The 19,827-nt window shown below is 39.0% G+C and overlaps 2 protein-coding genes across 3 annotated transcripts in view; both read right to left on the bottom strand.

Moving 5' to 3' along the window:
- Positions 1 to 520: 520 nt before the first annotated feature.
- Positions 521 to 13,435, bottom strand: LOC132897536 (cytochrome c oxidase subunit NDUFA4). The gene is made up of 4 exons (XM_060938798.1): positions 13,266 to 13,435; positions 9,132 to 9,220; positions 8,391 to 8,451; positions 521 to 877 (listed from the first exon to the last, which is right to left on the bottom strand). Exons 1-4 carry the CDS (start codon positions 13,305 to 13,307, stop codon positions 821 to 823), a joined length of 249 nt encoding a protein of 82 aa, XP_060794781.1. The 5' UTR covers positions 13,308 to 13,435; the 3' UTR covers positions 521 to 820.
- A 3,425-nt stretch (positions 13,436 to 16,860) lies between these two features.
- Positions 16,861 to 19,827, bottom strand: part of rundc3ab (RUN domain containing 3Ab) — a 41,656-nt gene continuing 38,689 nt past the window's right edge. Inside the window, exon 12 of one of the 2 annotated variants that reach the window (XR_009656342.1) lies at positions 16,861 to 17,076. The gene's annotated coding sequence lies outside the window, so the exon portion shown is untranslated. Of the gene's footprint in view, positions 17,077 to 17,198; positions 17,326 to 19,827 lie in introns of those variants that run through there. The other variant, XR_009656343.1, reaches the window with a different exon arrangement.

The following is a 19,827-nucleotide window of genomic DNA, read 5'->3' on the forward strand; positions in this document are numbered from 1 at the left end:
AATTACGAGAAATCAAGTTCGGTTCAATTTCAGCCTAGCTAAGGTGTTTCCATGGCATTTAGAACTTCGATTTCAGTCGAGCAACGGCAGAAATTCGATTTTTTCTATGTGCAGGTAAACGCACTGAATGTCACAAATGGAGCTCATTAGAATGATGCCGCCCCCCTCATCTGAGTATCTCCACTCATGGCTTGAGAACTGTCTTTGTGAATGAATATTCATGAGGAGAGTGCTACCTGATTGGCCGTCGGAAGAGGGGTAAACAGTAACATCATTTAAAGGAACAGGCACTCAAATCGGCTGTTTTGAACAGGGCTGTTTAGACAGGGTGAGAAGGGAGCTGTAGTGCTTTTTACTTGTGGCATTTTGACCAAAGCATGTCACAGACATTTCATTAAGCCCTTAGAGAACTGTGTCAACTTGTGGAAAAGGGGTATAATACTTCACCTTTAAAAATTAATTGAACACAACCCAGATATACATGTTGTTGTTTTTTAAAATTATTTATTTCTGGTGTTAATTAAGAGACTGTGGAAGCCTGGCTAATACAAACTGAAAATAAACACGAAATCATTTTGGGAAAACAATATCAACCAGTATCATTTTAACATACCTTTTCCGTGATTCTAGGAATCATACATATTTTATACAGTATATTTCCTGACCAAACCATTTCTGGTTAAGAAAGCAGGTTGAAGTGTTTTCTTCTGTATGAATGTGTACAGCGTGTATGAAAGCATCGTGAATGCGTTCTTTCTTTTCTCAGAAATGGCAGCTCTTGGATTTCATACTGTGCCATTTATATAAACCTAGAGCAGGTTTAGAAGTCAGGTCTGTCCTTCTTCAGCTTGGAGTAGTCCATGTTCACTGTGAAGAACTGTGGAAAGAAAAATATAATACATGCTCCATCATTAAGCATAAGTTCATATCGTGAAGTGACAACCAACTTGCATTTTTTTTGTGACTGATATTGAACCAGGAACCGCATTACAGAAACACTGAAACTGTTCAGTAACCAGGAAAACTACAGTTACATTTACAGTTACATACAGTAAGTATTACATTTAGGAAAGGGCTATTACAGAATAGGAATCCCCTAGTATTTTGCCAAGCAGTGTAGGGAAGAATGAAACAAAGGAGATGCCAAAATGGTGTATAACAAAGGAACCTTCTTTATTAAACAGTAAAAAGATAAAATAACAAAAAGTGTCCTGAAACTTACAACTCGGGGGTAGTTTATATATAATATCAGAGATATTTTAATCTTTTATGATTTAGAGTTGCCTCAATTCCGTTCACTCCAGTGGATTTTTTTTTTTACAGCAATGGCAAACTGTTCTGGAAGAGTTGCAACAGAATAGACTGTGTGTATTGCAATTTTATAGGGTAAAACATTTTAGGAATCGGATTGTATATTAGGGGGCAGCACAGTGGTGTAGTGGTTAGCACTGTCGCCTCACAGCAAGAAGGTCCGGGTTCGAGCCCTGTGGCCGGCGAGGGCCTTTCTGTGTGGAGTTTGCATGTTCTCCCCGTGTCTGCGTGGGTTTCCTCTGGGTGCTCCGGTTTCCCCCACAGTCCAAAGACATGCAGGTTAGGTTAACTGGTGACTCTAAATTGACCGTAGGTGTGAATGTGAGTGTGAACAGTTGTTTGTTTCTATGTGTCGGCCCTGTGATGATCTGGCGACTTGTCCAGGGTGTACCCCGCCTTTCGCCCGTAGTCAGCTGGGATAGACTCCAGCTTGCCTGCGACCTTGCACAGGATAAGCGGCTACGGATAATGGATGGATGGATGGGTTGTATATTATCAGCATATCTGACTGAAATTAGCTTGTGCATTAAAACATGTTAATTAATTATCCCCCGTGAACTTGGGAGATTTAGGGAATGTTAACAGATGACAAAGTAGACTAATAAAGATTGTCTTTTCCAATTATATAAGATTTAATTTAACCTAATTAGAGATTACTAGATGTATTATCCCATTTTTCAGTTCATGTAATAATAAACATTTCTTTATTTGTTGATACTTATTCCTTAGTTTTCAACTTTTCATCTCATCTCATTATCTGTAGCCGCTTTATCCTGTTCTACAGGGTCACAGGCAAGCTGGAGCCTATCCCAGCTGACTACGGGCGAAAGGTGGGGTACACCCTGGACAAGTCGCCAGGTCATCACAGGGCTGACACATAGACACAGACAACCATTCACACCTACGGTCAATTTAGAGTCACCAGTTAACCTAACCTGCATGTCTTTGGACTGTGGGGGAAACCGGAGCACCCAGAGGAAACCCACGCGGACACGGGGAGAACATGCAAACTCCACACAGAAAGGCCCTCGCCGGCCACGGGGCTCGAACCCGGACCTTCTTGCTGTGAGGCGACAGTGCTAACCACTACACCACCGTGCCACCCAAATTAAAATCATGTTACTAATTTTGACTGGCAGCGTACATATAAAACAATTTGTGTAAAAAAATAAAATAAAATAAAAAATCTAAGACCTGAAGTCAGATTTTTCTATTTATAATTATTTATGATCAAAGTTGATGCCAAAATATATTTAATCTTTCAATAATGTTGTTAATGTGATTTCAGTGAGTGCAATTAAAAGCTTTTCTCTCTTTAAAAAAAAAAAAAACTCCTAAAGAGAGTGGAGCATGTGGTATCTAAAGTTGTCTGAAATATCCCATGTAGGATGAGTAAAGATATTGGGTTAATATTTTACTTTTCACTTCCACATTAATATTAATACAGTACACAGGAAGGTGGAGCTCTTAAACCCTTCATTTAGCTTTACATTCTGTTCTGTCGGAATTATTCAATAATGCTAATAAACATACAACCCCAAATCAGAAAAAAGTTGGGATGGTAAGTAAAATACAAATTAAAAAAAAGAAATCGGTATTTTCTAATTATAATTTGACTTGTATTTCATTGCAGACAGAATGAACCCAAGATATTTCATGTTTTTTTGGTCAGCTTCATTTCATTTGTTAATATACATCCATCCCTGCATTTCAAGCCTGTTACACATTTCAAAAAAGTTGGGACAGGGTAATTTAGGGCTAGTAATGAGGTAAAACAATTAAATAATGATGTGATTTGAAACAGCTGATGTCAGAAGGTGATTGTAAATCATGATTTGGTACAAAATCAGTATCCAGGAAAGGCCTAGTCTTTGAGGAGTAAAGATGGGCCGACGATCTCCAGTTTGTCAACAAATGTGTGAGAAAATGATTCAAATGTTTAACAACAATGTTGCGCAAAGAAATATACAAAAGGATTTAGACATTTCACCCTCTATGGTGCATAATATCATTAAACGATTCAAGGAATCTTGAAGAATTTTGGTACATAAAGGGCAAGGGCACAAGCCTAATCTGAACACCTGTGATCTCCGATCCCTCAGAAGATACCTTCTGCATCAAGAACCATCATTCATTTATAGCTGATATAACCACATGGGCTCGGGATTACTTTGGCAAACCTTTGTCAAGCTCTACAATATGGAGTTACATCCACAAATACCAGTTAAAACTTTACTGGGCAAAAAGGAGGCCTAATGTTAACTGTGTCCAGAAGCACCGTCAACTTCTCTGGGCTTGGATGCATATGGGATGGACCATCACACAGTGGAAATGTGTATTGTGGCCAGATGAATCAATATTCCAAGTCTTTTTTTTTTTAAGAAATGGATGCCATGTGCTCTGGACCAGAGATGAAAAGGACCATCCAGACTGTTACCAGCAACAAGTCCAAAAGCCAGGGTCTGTCATGGTATGGGGTTGTGTCAGTGCCCTTGGCAAAGGTAACTTTCACTTCTGTGATGAAGCATTAATGCAGAAAAGTACATTGAGATTTTGGAGCAACATATGCTGCCTTCAAGATGACATCTTTTCCAGGGAGATTTCAACAAGACAATCCAAAATCATATTCTGCACACATTACAAAGGCATGGCTGTGGAAGAAGAGGGTGCCTGTTCCCAACAGAGAATGTGTGGAGAATTTTGAAATGAAAAAAAAAATGACAACAGCGACCCTGTACCGTTGAACACCTTAAGACCTGTTTGCAGGAAGAATGGGACAAAATAACACCTGAAACACTTCATCACTTTGTGTCTTCAGTCCCTAAACATCTTTTAAGTGTTGTGAGAAGGAATGGCAACATTGTAAAGTGGTAAATGCTTTACTGTCCCAACTTTTTAAATTGTGTTCCATGAATCAAACTTGAAATGTGTTTATTTTGAAAAAAACTATAAATTTCATGAGGTAAAACATGAAATAATGTGCTGTTGTATTGTTTTGAGCGCAAAACAGGTCAAAGATTATTTACAAATCATTGTTTTCAGTTTCAACATACCATCGCAACTTTTTCTGATCCAGGGTTGTAAATAGCAATAATAATAATAATAATCTCATCATCTCTAGCCGCTTTATCCTTCTACAGGGTCGCAGGCAAGCTGGAGCCTATCCCAGCTGACTATGGGCAAAAGGCAGGGTACACCCTGGACAAGTCGCCAGGTCATCACAGGGCTGACACATAGACACAGACAACCATTCACACTCACATTCACACCTACGCTCAATTTAGAGTCACCAGTTAACCTAACCTGCATGTCTTTGGGGGAAACCAGAGCACCCAGAGGAAACCTACACGGACACGGGGAGAACATGCAAACTCCACACAGAAAGGCCCTCGCCGGCCCCGGGGCTCGAACCCAGGACCTTCTTGTTGTGAGGCGACAGCGCTAACCACTACACCACCGTGCCGCCCCAATAATAATAATAATAATAATAATAATAATTGTAACCTACAAAGCAAGTAAGGCTACCTGTTCACTCTAATTCTCAAATAGTACTGATTTTTACTTAAAAAAACAAAAACATTTATACACGTCAGTGTGCAATGTAAATATTGTAAATCAGTGTATTTTTGACTATTAACGCCCAAAAATTACAGTTCTTTCTCTCTGTGTTTATGCACTCAATTTGACCACCAACAGCTTCCTGAACCTACCTGAAGTCGACATGAATCATGTGACCATCAAGCATTTTGGACACCAATTGATGTGACTCTCCCTGTGTCTGAAATCACTCACTTGTTCACTACTCACTACTCGCTATATAGGGAATTACTATATAGAGGACTATATAGTGAGCTCATTGGTAAAATGAAAAAACACCTTCGGACACGACTCCACCGTGCTTTTATTAACATCATTACTGTAGCGCAATTAAAACGTGCCAGATCGGTCGGCTGGTGGGTTTTCAAAATAATAAATACATGCATGTATTTTTGTCATAAATTCATATTATACTGAGTGTATTTCCTACATTAATAAATACAGAGTACTTTGTGTCTGCAGCATCTTTCAGTTCTTTTAAGTCAAGGCTGAATACTTTCTTCTTTGATAAGTCTTTATTGTCATTGTCACTTTTTCAAAGGTACAGTGAAATTGAAGGTGCTGTTGAATCATGAGTTATAGAAAAAAAATAAAAACAAATAAAGTATAAAAATAAATAGTAAAGTATACAGAATTGCACTGGTAAAATAGTATAAACAGAATGTAAACAGAATTGTATTGTATTGGTTCTGTGTGTACACAGATTGCACTGATAAGAAAAAAAATACACACACACACACACACACACATATATGCCGCTGCGTTTTATTAAATCAAATTTGAGGCGTTTGATTAATTCCTTGCTCTGCACTGTAACTTTTATTTTTATATTTTATCTGTCTTATTACCTCCGCCAAGGAGGTTATGTTTTCGGTAGCGTTGGTTTGTTTGTCTGTTAGCAACATTACGGAAAAAGTTATGAACGGATTGCTCTGAAGTTTTTTCCAGAGGTGTGACTGGGCACAAGTAACAATCCATTACATTTTGGCGGTGATCCGGATCACCTTCTGGATCCTGGAATTTTTTAAAGGATTCTTGGCGGAGGTCTGCACTCTCCGAGTGCTTTTCTAGTTTAGCTTATTTCTGTTCTCTTGCCATTTTTAATTGTACTTGAATGTCCGTTAATAATGTGTTTCTCTTCCATCCATTCACCCCAACACCCTTTTTTTTTCAGCACAACTGCAATGCATGATGCTTGGTTAGTGACCATCAGTTGTACACTACTTTTCATGATGCATTGTGGGATACTTTGAGTGCACTATATAGGGTGTAATAATTCTCACTATACATTCGGACAGCACTACAAAATGGTGAACTCACTATATAGTGACTAGTGAGTGATTTCTGACACAGAGCCTGTTTCTACATGGCTCTGCTACAAAGGTGCAGTGACCAGCTGCTTCCTCGCCAGGCCTTAAAAATCCTGTGTGACAGGTGCATGCAGTCCAAATTAATCAGCCTGGAGGATTCTGGGCAACTGAGTTTTTCTGAATGACTGCTCTGACAGCGCACCTCTGCTGCCCACTGCTGGCTGTCAGCTGTATAGCATGGCCTCTTACAAAAGTGTTATGGTTTCACTAGTAATAGCTCTACTACTAGTAATAGTAAGAGTAGTAGGAAATAATGTCTTTTTTTTTGTCAGTTTTACAAACACCAGTTATTCTTTTATTACCACTCTCATTAGCTCTAACACTCTGAACTGTACCTGTGGAATAGAAATGTTTTATGTTAATTAGAAACAAAGCATCAAGCTAAGAACATAAAGACTTAACATTGGAAAATTATTTTAATGGCTATTCTATTTTTACTGAAGTTTTAAACTTGTCATATTTGTCATATTTGCTCAGGAAATTACAGTGGTGCTTGAAAGTTGTGAACCCTTTAGAATTTTTTATATTTCTGCATAAATAGGACCTAAAACATCATCAGATATTCACACAAGTCCTAAAATTACATAAAGAGAGCCCAGTTAAACAAATGAAGCAAAAATATTATACTTGGTCATTTATTTATTGAGGAAAATGATCCAATATTACATATCTGTGAGTGGCAAAAGTATGTGAACCTCTAGGATTAGCAGTTAATTTGAAGGTGAAATTAGAGTCAGGTGTTTTCCATCAATGGGATGACAATCAGGTGTGAGTGGGCACCCTGTTTTATTTAAAGAACAGGGATCTATCAAAGTCTGATCTTCACAACACATGTTTGTGGAAGTGTATCATGGCACGAACAAAGGAGATTTCTGAGGACCTCAGAAAAAGCGTTGTTGATGCTCATCGGGCTGGAAAAGGTTACAAAACCATCTCTAAAGAGTTTAGACTCCACCAATACACAGTCAGACAGATTGTGTACAAATGGAGGAAATTCAAGACCATTGTTACCCTCCCCAGGAGTGGACGACCAACAAAGATCACTCCAAGAGCAAGGCGTGTAATAGTTGGCAAGGTCACAAAGGACCCCAGGGTAACTTCTAAGCAACTGAAGGCCTCTCTCACATTGGCTAATGTTAATGTTCATGAGTCCACCTTCAGGAGAACACTGAACAGCAGTGGTGTGCATGGCAGGGTTGCAAGGAGAAAGCCAATGCTCTCCAAAAAGATCATTGCTGCTCATCTGCAGTTTGCTAAAGATCATGTGGACAAGCCAGAAGGCTATTGGAAAAATGTTTTGTGGACGGATGAGACCAAAATAGAACTTTTTGGTTGAAATGAGAAGTGTTATGTTTGGAGAAAGGAAAACACTGCATTCCAGCATAAGAACCTTATCCCATCTGTGAAACATGGTGGTGGTAGTATCATGGTTTGGGCCTGTTTTGCTGCATCTGGGCCAGGATGGCTTGCCATCATTGATGGAACAATGAATTCTGAATTATACCAGCCAATTCTAAAGGAAAATGTCAGGACATCTGTCCATGAACTGAATATCAAGAGAAGGTGGGTTATGCAGCAAGACAACGACCCTAAACACACACGTCATTCTACCAAAGAATGGTTAAAGAAGAATAAAGTTAATGTTTTGGAATGACCAAGTCAAAGTCCTGACCTTAATCCAATTGAAATGTTGTGGAAGGACCTGAAGCGAGCAGTTCATGTGAGGAAACCCACCAACATCCCAGAGTTGAAGCTGTTCTGTACAGAGGAATGGGCTAAAATTCCTCCAAACCGGTGTGCAGGACTGATCAACAGTTACCGCAAACGTTTAGTTGCAGTTATTGCTGCACAAGGGGGTCACACCAGATACTGAAAACTAAGGTTCACATAATTTTGCCACTCACAGATATGTAATATTGGATCATTTTCCTCAATAAATAAATGACCAACTATAATATTTCTGTCTCATTTGTTTAACTGGGTTCTCTTTATCTACTTTTAGGACTTGTGTGAAAATCTGATGATGTTTTAGGTCATATTTATGCAGAAGTATAGAAAATTCTAAAGGGTTCACAAACTTTCAAGCACCACTGTAAACATTTTATTCCTCACCTTGTATTGGTCATTAGGGCCAAGTTTGTTCCAGGGTTCAGGGTTATTTTTGCGATCCCACCTGTGGTGCACATTGTGTGGTTAAAAACTTGAAGTTATGAAGCATTATAGACAAAACTAAAATGTACACAATGCAAATCAGATGTCTGAAGTATAATGGAACTATCATGCTAATATTGCTAACAAGTAATGGAAGCTTATGGCCTCCAGTTAAGTATTATGCACAAAATTTGCATGCGTAAATCATCACGAAGCCACTTTCTGCCTCAGCACAGATTTAGGTGTCATACTTATTTGTCAGGTAGGAGGCATGGCCTCCTGATTTGCTCGATGAAATGCTTCATATTGCCTTGTATTTTGAATACAATTTTAATAATGTTTAATACACCGTGACTGGGCTAGTGATGAAACTGAACTAAAACATCAAATTCGATTGTTCATGTCGTGTCAATGCCACAATCAGAGATGGACTCCATTTCCCATGATGCTCCAGTCTACGACTCCAAAAGGACATGCTTTGCTCCTCTGACTTCTGATTGTACGTACCCGATTACAGTCACTACCCATGATAAAAAACTGATTTCAATATTGATAATAGGCATGATATCTAATAAAATTAGATCAAGACGTTTTATCACAATACTGGTATTAGATCGTCATATCACCCAGCACTAGCTATCGTCTTTCATTACTCCATAACTCTATAGAAGCAAGCTTTTGTTTTACTTTTAAAGCACTCACGAGCAGTCCGGGTTCTTGAGGGCCAGTCGGCCGAGATAGAGCACCGACATGGTTGCTCCGCCCCCGATGAATACAAACAGAGGGATCAACTACAACAAAAACAGAATGAGCATTTTTTTTTTTGCCATATTACATTACAGGCATTTAGCAGACGCTCTTATCCAGAGCGGCATACAACAAGAGAGTACATGACAGTGCTCCTGAAGCATTGGGCCTTGCTCAAGGGCCCGATAACCTTCAGATCAGTAACACAGAGCCATAACCGTTAAACCATCACTGCCCCCCTGCCATAATTTATGAAATGATGTAATTACTGAAACATTGTAAAAGGCAATTAAATAGTTCATTTTCTCTGGACTTTTTTTTTTTTAAAGAAGGATTCCAGTGAGCCTTAAGTGGATATGTGTGTTCATGTAGCCTTTTTTGAACGTTTCTACACCAAAATCATGATGCCAGATCATGTTGATGACCTTGTGTTGATGGGTATAATTTAATTTCTCAAATCTGATTGGTCAGAAGGCATTGCTTAATGTCCTTAATGGGTTCATTTTCAATAAAAGTTTTGGGGTAAAACAGCACATCTTGAAGCGCTTTATTCCTTAGCAGAGCAAATAGTAGCTGTAACAGCGGCTTTTTTATTTTCATTTTTTAATCCACTTTTTTTCTATGATTTGCATGTGCTGTCTCAAATAAGTAATAATCAAAACTGTAACTGTAATCAAACTCAGATGGCTACTGCCTTTTGAGTTTGACCTCCGCATCCTTGCACTACCTCATCTCATCTCATTATCTCTAGCCGCTTTATCCTGTTCTACAGGGTCGCAGGCAAGCTGGAGCCTATCCCAGCTGACTACGGGCGAAAGGCGGGGTACACCCTGGACAAGTCGCCAGGTCATCACAGGGCTGACACATAGACACAGACAACCATTCACACTCACATTCACACCTACGGTCAATTTAGAGTCACCAGTTAACCTAACCTGCATGTCTTTGGACTGTGGGGGAAACCGGAGCACCCGGAGGAAACCCACACGGCCACGGGGAGAACATGCAAACTCCACACAGAAAGGCCCTCGCCGGCCACGGGGCTCGAACCCGGACCTTCTTGCTGTGAGGCAACAGCACTAACCACTACACCACCGTGCCGCCCCGTACTACCTGCCTTTCATAAATATTAATGACAGAATTCTCGATCAGAAATATCTGTAGGCAAGTTAGGGAAGTTTACAGGTCTGAGGCACAATCCCAATCATCGCCCTACTACTTCCATATAGTGTGCTAAGCAGGCTGTGGAAGTTATTATTTCATATAATTAATACATTTAAATACACATTTATACATATACAATGAATACATTTAAAAAAAACAGCATGTCTTTGTCCTTCACTTTCCTTTTCTTCTGCTGAAACTTTGATTCATGCTTTCATCACATCCCGATTACACTACTGCAACAGCATCCTCTATGGTGCATCATTCAAAGTCCTCAATAAACTCCAATACATTCAGAACTCTACTGCACGCCTGCTCACTTACTCCTGCTCCTGTTATCACATCGACCCTGTCCTCCAAAAACTCCACTGGCTGCCTGTACCACAACAAATTCAATTCAAAATTCTTCTCTTCACCTCCAAAGCCATTCATAAGCAGGTCCCCTCCTATATCAGTGATCTGCTTCACCATCTTACTCCCTCCAGCACCCGCCATTCTTCTGATGCCAAACCCCTCTCAGGACTAAATACCAGACTTGGGGCGGTGGACCCTTCTCCATTGCTGCCCCTTCCCTCTAGAATTCCTTCCCCAAACACATTCGTCACTGCACCCACCTGTCTAGTTTCAAATCATCTTTAAAAACTCATCTCTTCAGAACTGCATATAATCCATCCATCCATTATCTGTAGCCGCTTTATCCTGTTCTACAGGGTCGCAGGCAAGCTGGAGCCTATCCCAGCTGACTACGGGCGAAAGGCGGGGTACACCCTGGACAAGTCGCCAGGTCATCACAGGGCTGACACATAGACACAGACAACCATTCACACTCACATTCACACCTACGGTCAATTTAGAGTCACCAGTTAACCTAACCTGCATGTCTTTGGACTGTGGGGGAAACCGGAGCACCCGGAGGAAACCCACGCGGACATGGGGAGAACATGCAAACTCCACACAGAAAGATAAGTCTTTATTGTCATTGTCACTTTCTCAAAGGTACAGCGAAACTGAAGGTGCTGTTGACTCATGAGTTATAGAAAAAATAAAACAAATAAAGTATATATATATACACTGTAAAAAATGTCCGTAGAATTAACAGTGAATTTATGTAAAATCATGACATAAAAAAAACTGTAAATACAAAAACAATGAAGCAGTGTGTAATTTACATCAATATACTGTAAAACTCCTAACCAAATACCACTGTTAATTTAACAGTAAGAATATGTTGAATTGATCATATTTTTTTGTATAATTTACAAATTGTTGTAGTTTAAACACAGACAAACTGTAATACTAAAACAGAATGTGATAGTTAAAATTACATCATTGCCCTGTTAAAAAAACAAAAACATGCCCACCATTGTGGCTCAGTCAATTAAGGCGTCATACAATGAATCTGGGGACCTGGGTTCAATTCCGACCTGAGGTCATTTCCCGATCCCTCCCCGTCTCTCTTTCCAGCTCATTTCCTGTCTCTGCACTGTCCTATCCAATAAAGGTGAAAAAAGCCCAAAAAAATTCTAAAAAAAAATATATATCTGTCTAGTAGATCATTGCTTGTAACCATCATTTTGAATCATTGTTTATTGTACAATGAATATCCGTAAAATTAACAGTTATGTACTGATTATTGTACATTGAATACCTGTAAAATTGAACATTTTCAAACTGTTGTTTTTACAAGTGTTGATATACCTTACCGTAAAGCCATATACACTGTCACTGTATTTTTTACGGTGAAAAAATGGCAACCACAGCTGCCAGTTTTTCACTGTAAATTTGACAAGATTTTTTTTTACAGTGAGGGCAGCACGGTGGTGTAGTGGTTAGTGCTGTCACCTCACAGCAAGAAGGTCCGGGTTTGAGCCCTGTGGCCGGTGAGGACCTTTCTGTGTGGAGTTTGCATGTTGTCCGCGTGGGTTTCCTCCGGGTGCTCTGGTTTCCCCCAAAGACATGCAGGTTAGGTTAACTGGTGACTCTAAATTGACCGTAGGTGTGAATGGTTGTCTGTGTCTATGTGTCAGCCCTGTGATGACCTGGCGACTTGTCCAGGGTGTACCCCGCCTTTCGCCCGTAGTCAGCTGGGATAGGCTCCAGCTTGCCTGCGACCCTGTAGAAGGATAAAGCGGCTAGAGATAATGAGATGAGATGAGATATATATATATATATATATACACACAAATTGGGGATGGGGCCAAGAATAGTTCTATTGCACATTTGAGTTTAAAGCCATGATTGCTTTGGGATAGAAACTGTTTTTTAGGCGGTTTGTCCTGGTTTTCATTGCTCTGTATCTCTTGCCTGATAGCAAAAGCTGGAAGAGACAGTGACCAGGGTGTGAAGAGTCTTTTGAAATGTTCATTGCTTTCCTGTGGCATCTGGAGGTGTAAATCTGTTCCAGGGTGGGGAGGGGGCAGCCTATTGTTTTCTCTGCTGCCCTAACGACCCTGTCAGCCGCTGGGCTCGAACCCAGGACCTTCTTGCTGTGAGGCGACAGTGCTAACCACTACACCACCATGCCTCCCATTATTATTATTATTATTATTACTATTAATTGATAGTCCACTTACTGTAATATTATGAGGATCATCGAGCTGCATCAAAACGTCTCTCCATTGGGGAAATTGTGCACTAGGTAGGCCACTATTTCTAGGCCCTTATACAGTATAGGGTGTACAGTACATTTGTGGCACAGCCCTCTGCTGTTCTGCATTGCAGCTCATACCGTTATACACATGAGAATAAATAGATAATAAATGTGACTGGTTCGTTCGATCTAACATATTTAGTTATTGAATATCAAAATGAAAATTGGTTTCATTCATTATTTCAAATCAGATCAAAGACTACTTGAGACGTTTCAATGTCAAAAGGTTGAATGAAAAATATCCCCAAAAAGCAAATAGAATGAAATGTACTTACAGCCGGGTGGCTCTTCAGCTGTTTTACTACCAGTTTTAGCATCTTGTCTTAATTTATGCACACACACGCACACAGGGGTCTACAGCCTGCCGCCTGGACTAACACTAAATTATGTCTTCAGGCTGTGATGTGCGCGTGAGGCGAGCTGTTTCCGGCGCGCTGCGACAGGAGTACGGAGTCGACTCATAGCGAACCGATTCTTTGAATCTTACAGACAACGTTTCAGCATCTAACTCCCTGGAGTCGACTCTTCATTTCACTCGTTTATTCATCAAGGGCATGCAAACACATTGTGGGTTTTTTTCTACGATAAATACATGCGTCTCGAGCCCATCACCTTTTTTTTTTTTTTACTTTTCACATTTTTTTTAAATTAACAAGTTTTATTAGCCTTACAGAAAAATCATGTATATTACAGTCAGTGGTTAAATTGGCTTTTGTAAGGATGGGGAGCCCTTCTTCACCCACAGTGGGCAATACCTCTCAAAACATTTTTATTTATCGCACCATCGGTTTAATACATATTTGATCAACTTATTAAGCCTACATTTCACCATCAATCTACACTGCAATTTGTAAAACTTATTCACAATATACACCACCAATTCACATATTAGCAATAGTTATTTACACGTCATCAATCTACACTATTATTTGCATTACTTGTTTACATCTCACACCATCAATTCACATATTAGCAATAGTTATTTACACGTCATCAATCTACACTATTATTTGCATTACTTGTTTACATCTCACACCATCAATTCACATATTAGCAATAGTTATTTACATGTCATCAATCTACACTATTATTTGCATTACTTGTTTACATCTCACACCATCAATTCACATATTAGCAATAGTTATTTACATGTCATCAATCTACACTATTATTTGCATTACTTGTTTACATCTCACACCATCAATTCACATATTAGCAATAGTTATTTACATGTCATCAATCTACACTATTACTTATACAGCATTACTTGTTTACATCTCACACCATCAATTCACATATTAGCAATAGTTATTTACACGTCATCAATCTACACTATTATTTGCATTACTTGTTTACATCTCACACCATTAATTCACATATTAGCAATAGTTATTTACACGTCATCAATCTACACTATTATTTGCATTACTTGTTTACATCACACCATCAATTCACATATTAGCAATAGTTATTTACACGTCATCAATCTACACTATTATTTGCATTACTTGTTTACATCTCATACCATCAATTCACATATTAGCAATAGTTATTTACACGTCATCAATCTACACTATTATTTGCATTACTTGTTTACATCTCACACCATTAATTCACATATTAGCAATAGTTATTTACACGTCATCAATCTACACTATTATTTGCATTACTTGTTTACATCTCACACCATCAATTCACATATTAGCAATAGTTATTTACACGTCATCAATCTACACTATTATTTGCATTACTTGTTTACATCACACCATTAATTCACATATTAGCAATAGTTATTTACACGTCATCAATCTACACTATTATTTGCATTACTTGTTTACATCTCATACCATCAATTCACATATTAGCAATAGTTATTTACACGTCATCAATCTACACTATTATTTGCATTACTTGTTTACATCACACCATCAATTCACATATTAGCAATAGTTATTTACACGTCATCAATCTACACTATTATTTGCATTACTTGTTTACATCACACCATCAATTCACATATTAGCAATAGTTATTTACACGTCATCAATCTACACTATTATTTGCATTACTTGTTTACATCTCACACCATCAATTCACATATTAGCAATAGTTATTTACACGTCATCAATCTACACTATTATTTGCATTACTTGTTTACATCTCACACCATTAATTCACATATTAGCAATAGTTATTTACATGTCATCAATCTACACTATTATTTGCATTACTTGTTTACATCACACCATTAATTCACATATTAGCAATAGTTATTTACGTCATCAATCTACACTATTATTTGCATTACTTGTTTACATCTCATACCATCAATTCACATATTAGCAATAGTTATTTACATGTCATCAATCTACACTATTATTTGCATTACTTGTTTACATCACACCATTAATTCACATATTAGCAATAGTTATTTACGTCATCAATCTACACTATTATTTGCATTACTTGTTTACATCTCACACCATCAATTCAGATATTAGCAATAGTTATTTACATGTCATCAATCTACACTATTATTTGCATTACTTGTTTACATCTCACACCATTAATTCACATATTAGCAATAGTTATTTACATGTCATCAATCTACACTATTATTTGCATTACTTGTTTACATCACACCATTAATTCACATATTAGCAATAGTTATTTACGTCATCAATCTACACTATTATTTGCATTACTTGTTTACATCTCATACCATCAATTCACATATTAGCAATAGTTATTTACATGTCATCAATCTACACTATTATTTGCATTACTTGTTTACATCACACCATTAATTCACATATTAGCAATAGTTATTTACGTCATCAATCTACACTATTATTTGCATTACTTGTTTACATCTCACACCATCAATTCAGATATTAGCAATAGTTATTTACATGTCATCAATCTACACTATTATTTGCATTACTTGTTTACATCTCACACCATCAATCTACATCAATCAAATCAATTGTTTGCTAAACTTACTTACATGTCACAACATCAAACCACATATCAGCAATAGCCAGTCATTACAATTTAATTTACAACTTTCCAAATAGGACTTAGATCAAGTTTGCCTTTCCTGTCTCTGTCTACATGCTCCCGGGGAGACTCCCAGAGCGTCCAGGAGACTTGGGATGTCTGAATCGTTTAATTGTGTTCTTTAGTCTAGTCTTCGTACCCCCACAACAACCTCATAACTTTGGCCGACCAACGCAACATTGGATTGGGAGTGGAGCGCGCCAGCCAATGGAAAAGTCCAGGCTGCCAGTTCTCACTATCATGAGGGCGGTTTGCTGATGTTCCATGTGCAAAGATAGGTTAGCAGGCATCCATTAAATTAGCTGACTCAATTTTCTGATATTTACCTAAAAGCTAAAAACACAGAAAACAGCTACAACTCAGTAAATGAAGATAAAATATGACAGAACTACAGACAAAAAGATCTGAACTTCAGCAAATGGAGGCGTGAATTTTTTGACTAACATTCTATGTCTGTCAATGTTAGCTAACGTTACTTATGTCATCTGCTGCACTAGTATATTTTTCCTGAGAAAGTTTCTCAACTCAAGACAAAATAAACAAAAGAACCATGACTTACCTCTGTCTACTTCGCTAAGGCATCGTGTTTAGCAGATAGTTACAACTTCGTACGACATATAGTTAGGTCCATATATATATTTGGACACTGACACAAATTTTGTTTTTTTTACCTGTTTACTGAAACATATTCAAGTTATAGTTATATAATGGACATGGACATAAAGTCCAGACTTTCAGCTTTCATTTGAGGGTATCCACATTAAAATTGGATGAAGGGTTTAGGAGTTTCAGCTCCTTAACATGTGCCACCCTGTTTTTAAAGGGACCAAAAGTAATTGGACAATTGACTCAAAGGCTATTTCATGGGCAGGTGTGGGAAATTCCTTCGTTATGTCATTCTCAATTAAGCAGATAAAAGGCCTGGAGTTGATTTGAGGTGTGGTGCTTGCATTTGGAAGATTTTGCTGTGAAGAAAACATGCGGTCAAAGGAGCTCTCCATGCAGGTGAAACAAGCCATCCTTAAGCTGTGAAAACAGAAAAAACCATCTGAGAAATTGCTACAATATTAGGAGTGTCAAAATCTACAGTTTGGTACATCCTGAGAAAGAAAGAAAGCACTGGTGAACTCATCAATGCAAAAAGACCTGGACGCTCACAGAAGACAACAGTAGTGGATGATCGCAGAATAATTTCCATGGTGAAGAGAAACCCCTTCACAACAGCCAACCAAGTGAACAACACTCTCCAGGAGGTAGGCGTATCAATATCCAAATCTACCATAAAGAGAAGACTGCATGAAAGTAAATACAGAGGGTTCACTGCACGGTGCAAGCCACTCATAAGCCTCAAGAATAAAAAGGCTAGATTGGACTTTGCTAAAAAACATCTAAAAAAGCCAGCACAGTTCTGGAAGAACATTCTTTGGACAGATGAAACCAAGATCAACCTCTACCAGAATGATGGAAAGAAAAAAAAGTTTGCCGTGGTACAGCTCATGATCCAAAGCATACCACATCATCTGTAAAACACGGCAGAGGCAGTGTGATGGCTTGGGCATGCATGGCTGCCAGTGGCACTGGGTCACTAGTGTTTATTGATGATGTGACACAGGACAGAAGCAGCCGGATGAATTCTGAGGTATTCAGAGACATACTGTGTGCTCAAATCCAGCCAAACTGATTGGTCGGCGTTTCATAATACAGATGGACAATGACCCAAAACATAAAGCCAAAGCAACCCAGGAGTTTATTAAAGCAAAGAAGTGGAATATTCTTGAATGGCCAAGTCAGTCACCTGATCTCAACCCAATTGAGCATGCATTTCACTTGTTAAAGACTAAACTTCAGACAGAAAGGCCCACAAACAAACAGCAACTGAAAACCGCTGCAGTAAAGGCCTGGCAGAGCATTAAAAAGGAGGAAACACAGCGTCTGGTGATGTCCATGAGTTCAAGACTTCAGGCAGTCATTGCCAACAAAGGGTTTTCAACCAAGTATTAGAAATGAACATTTTATTTACAATTATTTAATTTGTCCAATTACTTTTGAGCCCCTGAAATGAAGGGATTGTGGTTAAAAAATGCTTTAGTTCCTCACATTTTTATGCAATCATTTTGTTCAACCCACTGAATTAAAGCTGAAAGTCTGAACTTCAACTGCATCTGAATTGTTTTGTTCACAATTCATTGTGGTAATGTACAGAACCAAAATTAGAAAAATGTTGCCTCTGTCCAAATATTTATGGACCTAACTGTAAATCCTCATAAAATATAAAGTATGACGGACTGATAGAAAACAGTGGCGGCAATTTCTCAAGCTGAAGTCCATCAACGTTAACATTAAACGTATGATGATGCTGTGCGATGTCACGCATTCTCGCAGCGCATGCGCATTCAATGATAATTCCAATGAAAATGTTTTTTTAAAAATTGATGGGTGTAATTCACTTTAGCTTGTTTTTTTGTTGTCTAAATCATTATTGACAAACTCTCATATTGATGGTGTTTTTAGAATAGATGAAAATGAATAAAAGTATTATATTATTATAAACACTGAAGCAGAGGGAGCTCAGCTCCTGCTGGCTGTGCTGCCGAGGCGAGGAGGCGGAGCTGAGCTCTGGCTCAATTTAAGCTCTGATTACAGTAGTGGTGATTATGTATGGATGTCCCATTCAGCCACAAGAGCATTAGTGAGATCAAACACTGATGTTTGTGTTCCAGTTCATCCCAAAGGTGTTCAGGGGGGTTGAGGCGCAGGAGTGCAGGATACTCTAGTTTTTCCACTCCAGCCTTGGCAACTCAATCTTCATGGAGCTTGCTTTGTGCACAGGGGCATTGTCATGGTTTGGGCCTTTTCGTTCTATCCATCCATCCATTATCTGTAGCCGCTTATCCTGTACAGGGTCGCGGGCAAGCTGGAGCCTATCCCAGCTGACTACGGGCGAAAGGCGGGGTACACCCTGGACAAGTCGCCAGATCATCACAGGGCTGACACATAGACACAGACAACCATTCACACTCACATTCACACCTACGGTCAATTTAGAGTCACCAGTTAGCCTAACCTGCATGTCTTTGGACTGTGGGGGAAACCGGAGCACCCGGAGGAAACCCACGCGGACACAGGGAGAACATGCAAACTCCACACAGAAAGGCCCTCGCCGGCCACGGGGCTCGAACCCGGACCTTCTTGCTGTGAGGCGACAGTGCTAACCACTATGCCGCCCCTTTTCGTTCTAGTGAAGAGAAATGTTAATGCTGCAGTCTTTCATTTGAAACGCATGTTAATGATATTACAATGATGGCCTTCTTTCATCTCAGAAATATTGCTAAGATATATGATGCAGAAAAACTAGTTCATGCTTTTGTTACCTCCAGGTTGGATTATTGTAATGCCTTACTGTCTGGATGCTCCAGTAAGTGCATAAACAAGCTCCAGTTAGTTCAAAATGTAACAGCAAGAGTCCTTACTAGAACTAGAAGATATGACCACAACACCCCGTCTTATCTACACTGCATTGGCTCCCAATCAAATTTCGTATTGATTATAAAATACTACCATTGACCTATAAAGCACTGAATGGTCTCACGCCACAGTACCTAAGTTAACTTCTGGTCCTTTATGACCTGCTGAGATCAAAAGGTGCAGGCTATCTGTTGGTACCTCATATAGTGAAGGCAACATCAGGGGCAGAACCTTTTCTTACAAAGCCCCACAGGTATGGAACAGCCTTCCAAGTAGTGCCTGGGACTTGGACACAGTTTCAGCATTTAAGTC

Source organism: Neoarius graeffei, chromosome 14, assembly GCF_027579695.1.
Source record: "Neoarius graeffei isolate fNeoGra1 chromosome 14, fNeoGra1.pri, whole genome shotgun sequence".
In the NCBI taxonomy this organism is placed as follows: Eukaryota; Metazoa; Chordata; class Actinopteri; order Siluriformes; family Ariidae; genus Neoarius; species Neoarius graeffei.

Excerpts from the sequence above, each read along its gene's own strand:
- LOC132897536 (XM_060938798.1), bottom strand. The coding sequence starts at position 13,307 with ATGCTAAAACTGGTAGTAAAACAGCTGAAGAGCCACCCGGCT. Across the intron at positions 9,221-13,265 it reads AGCTGAAGAGCCACCCGGCT|TTGATCCCTCTGTTTGTATT; the intron begins GTAAGTACATTT and ends TTTTTGTTGTAG. Across the intron at positions 8,452-9,131 it reads CTCAAGAACCCGGACTGCTC|GTGGGATCGCAAAAATAACC; the intron begins GTGAGTGCTTTA and ends TGTGCACCACAG.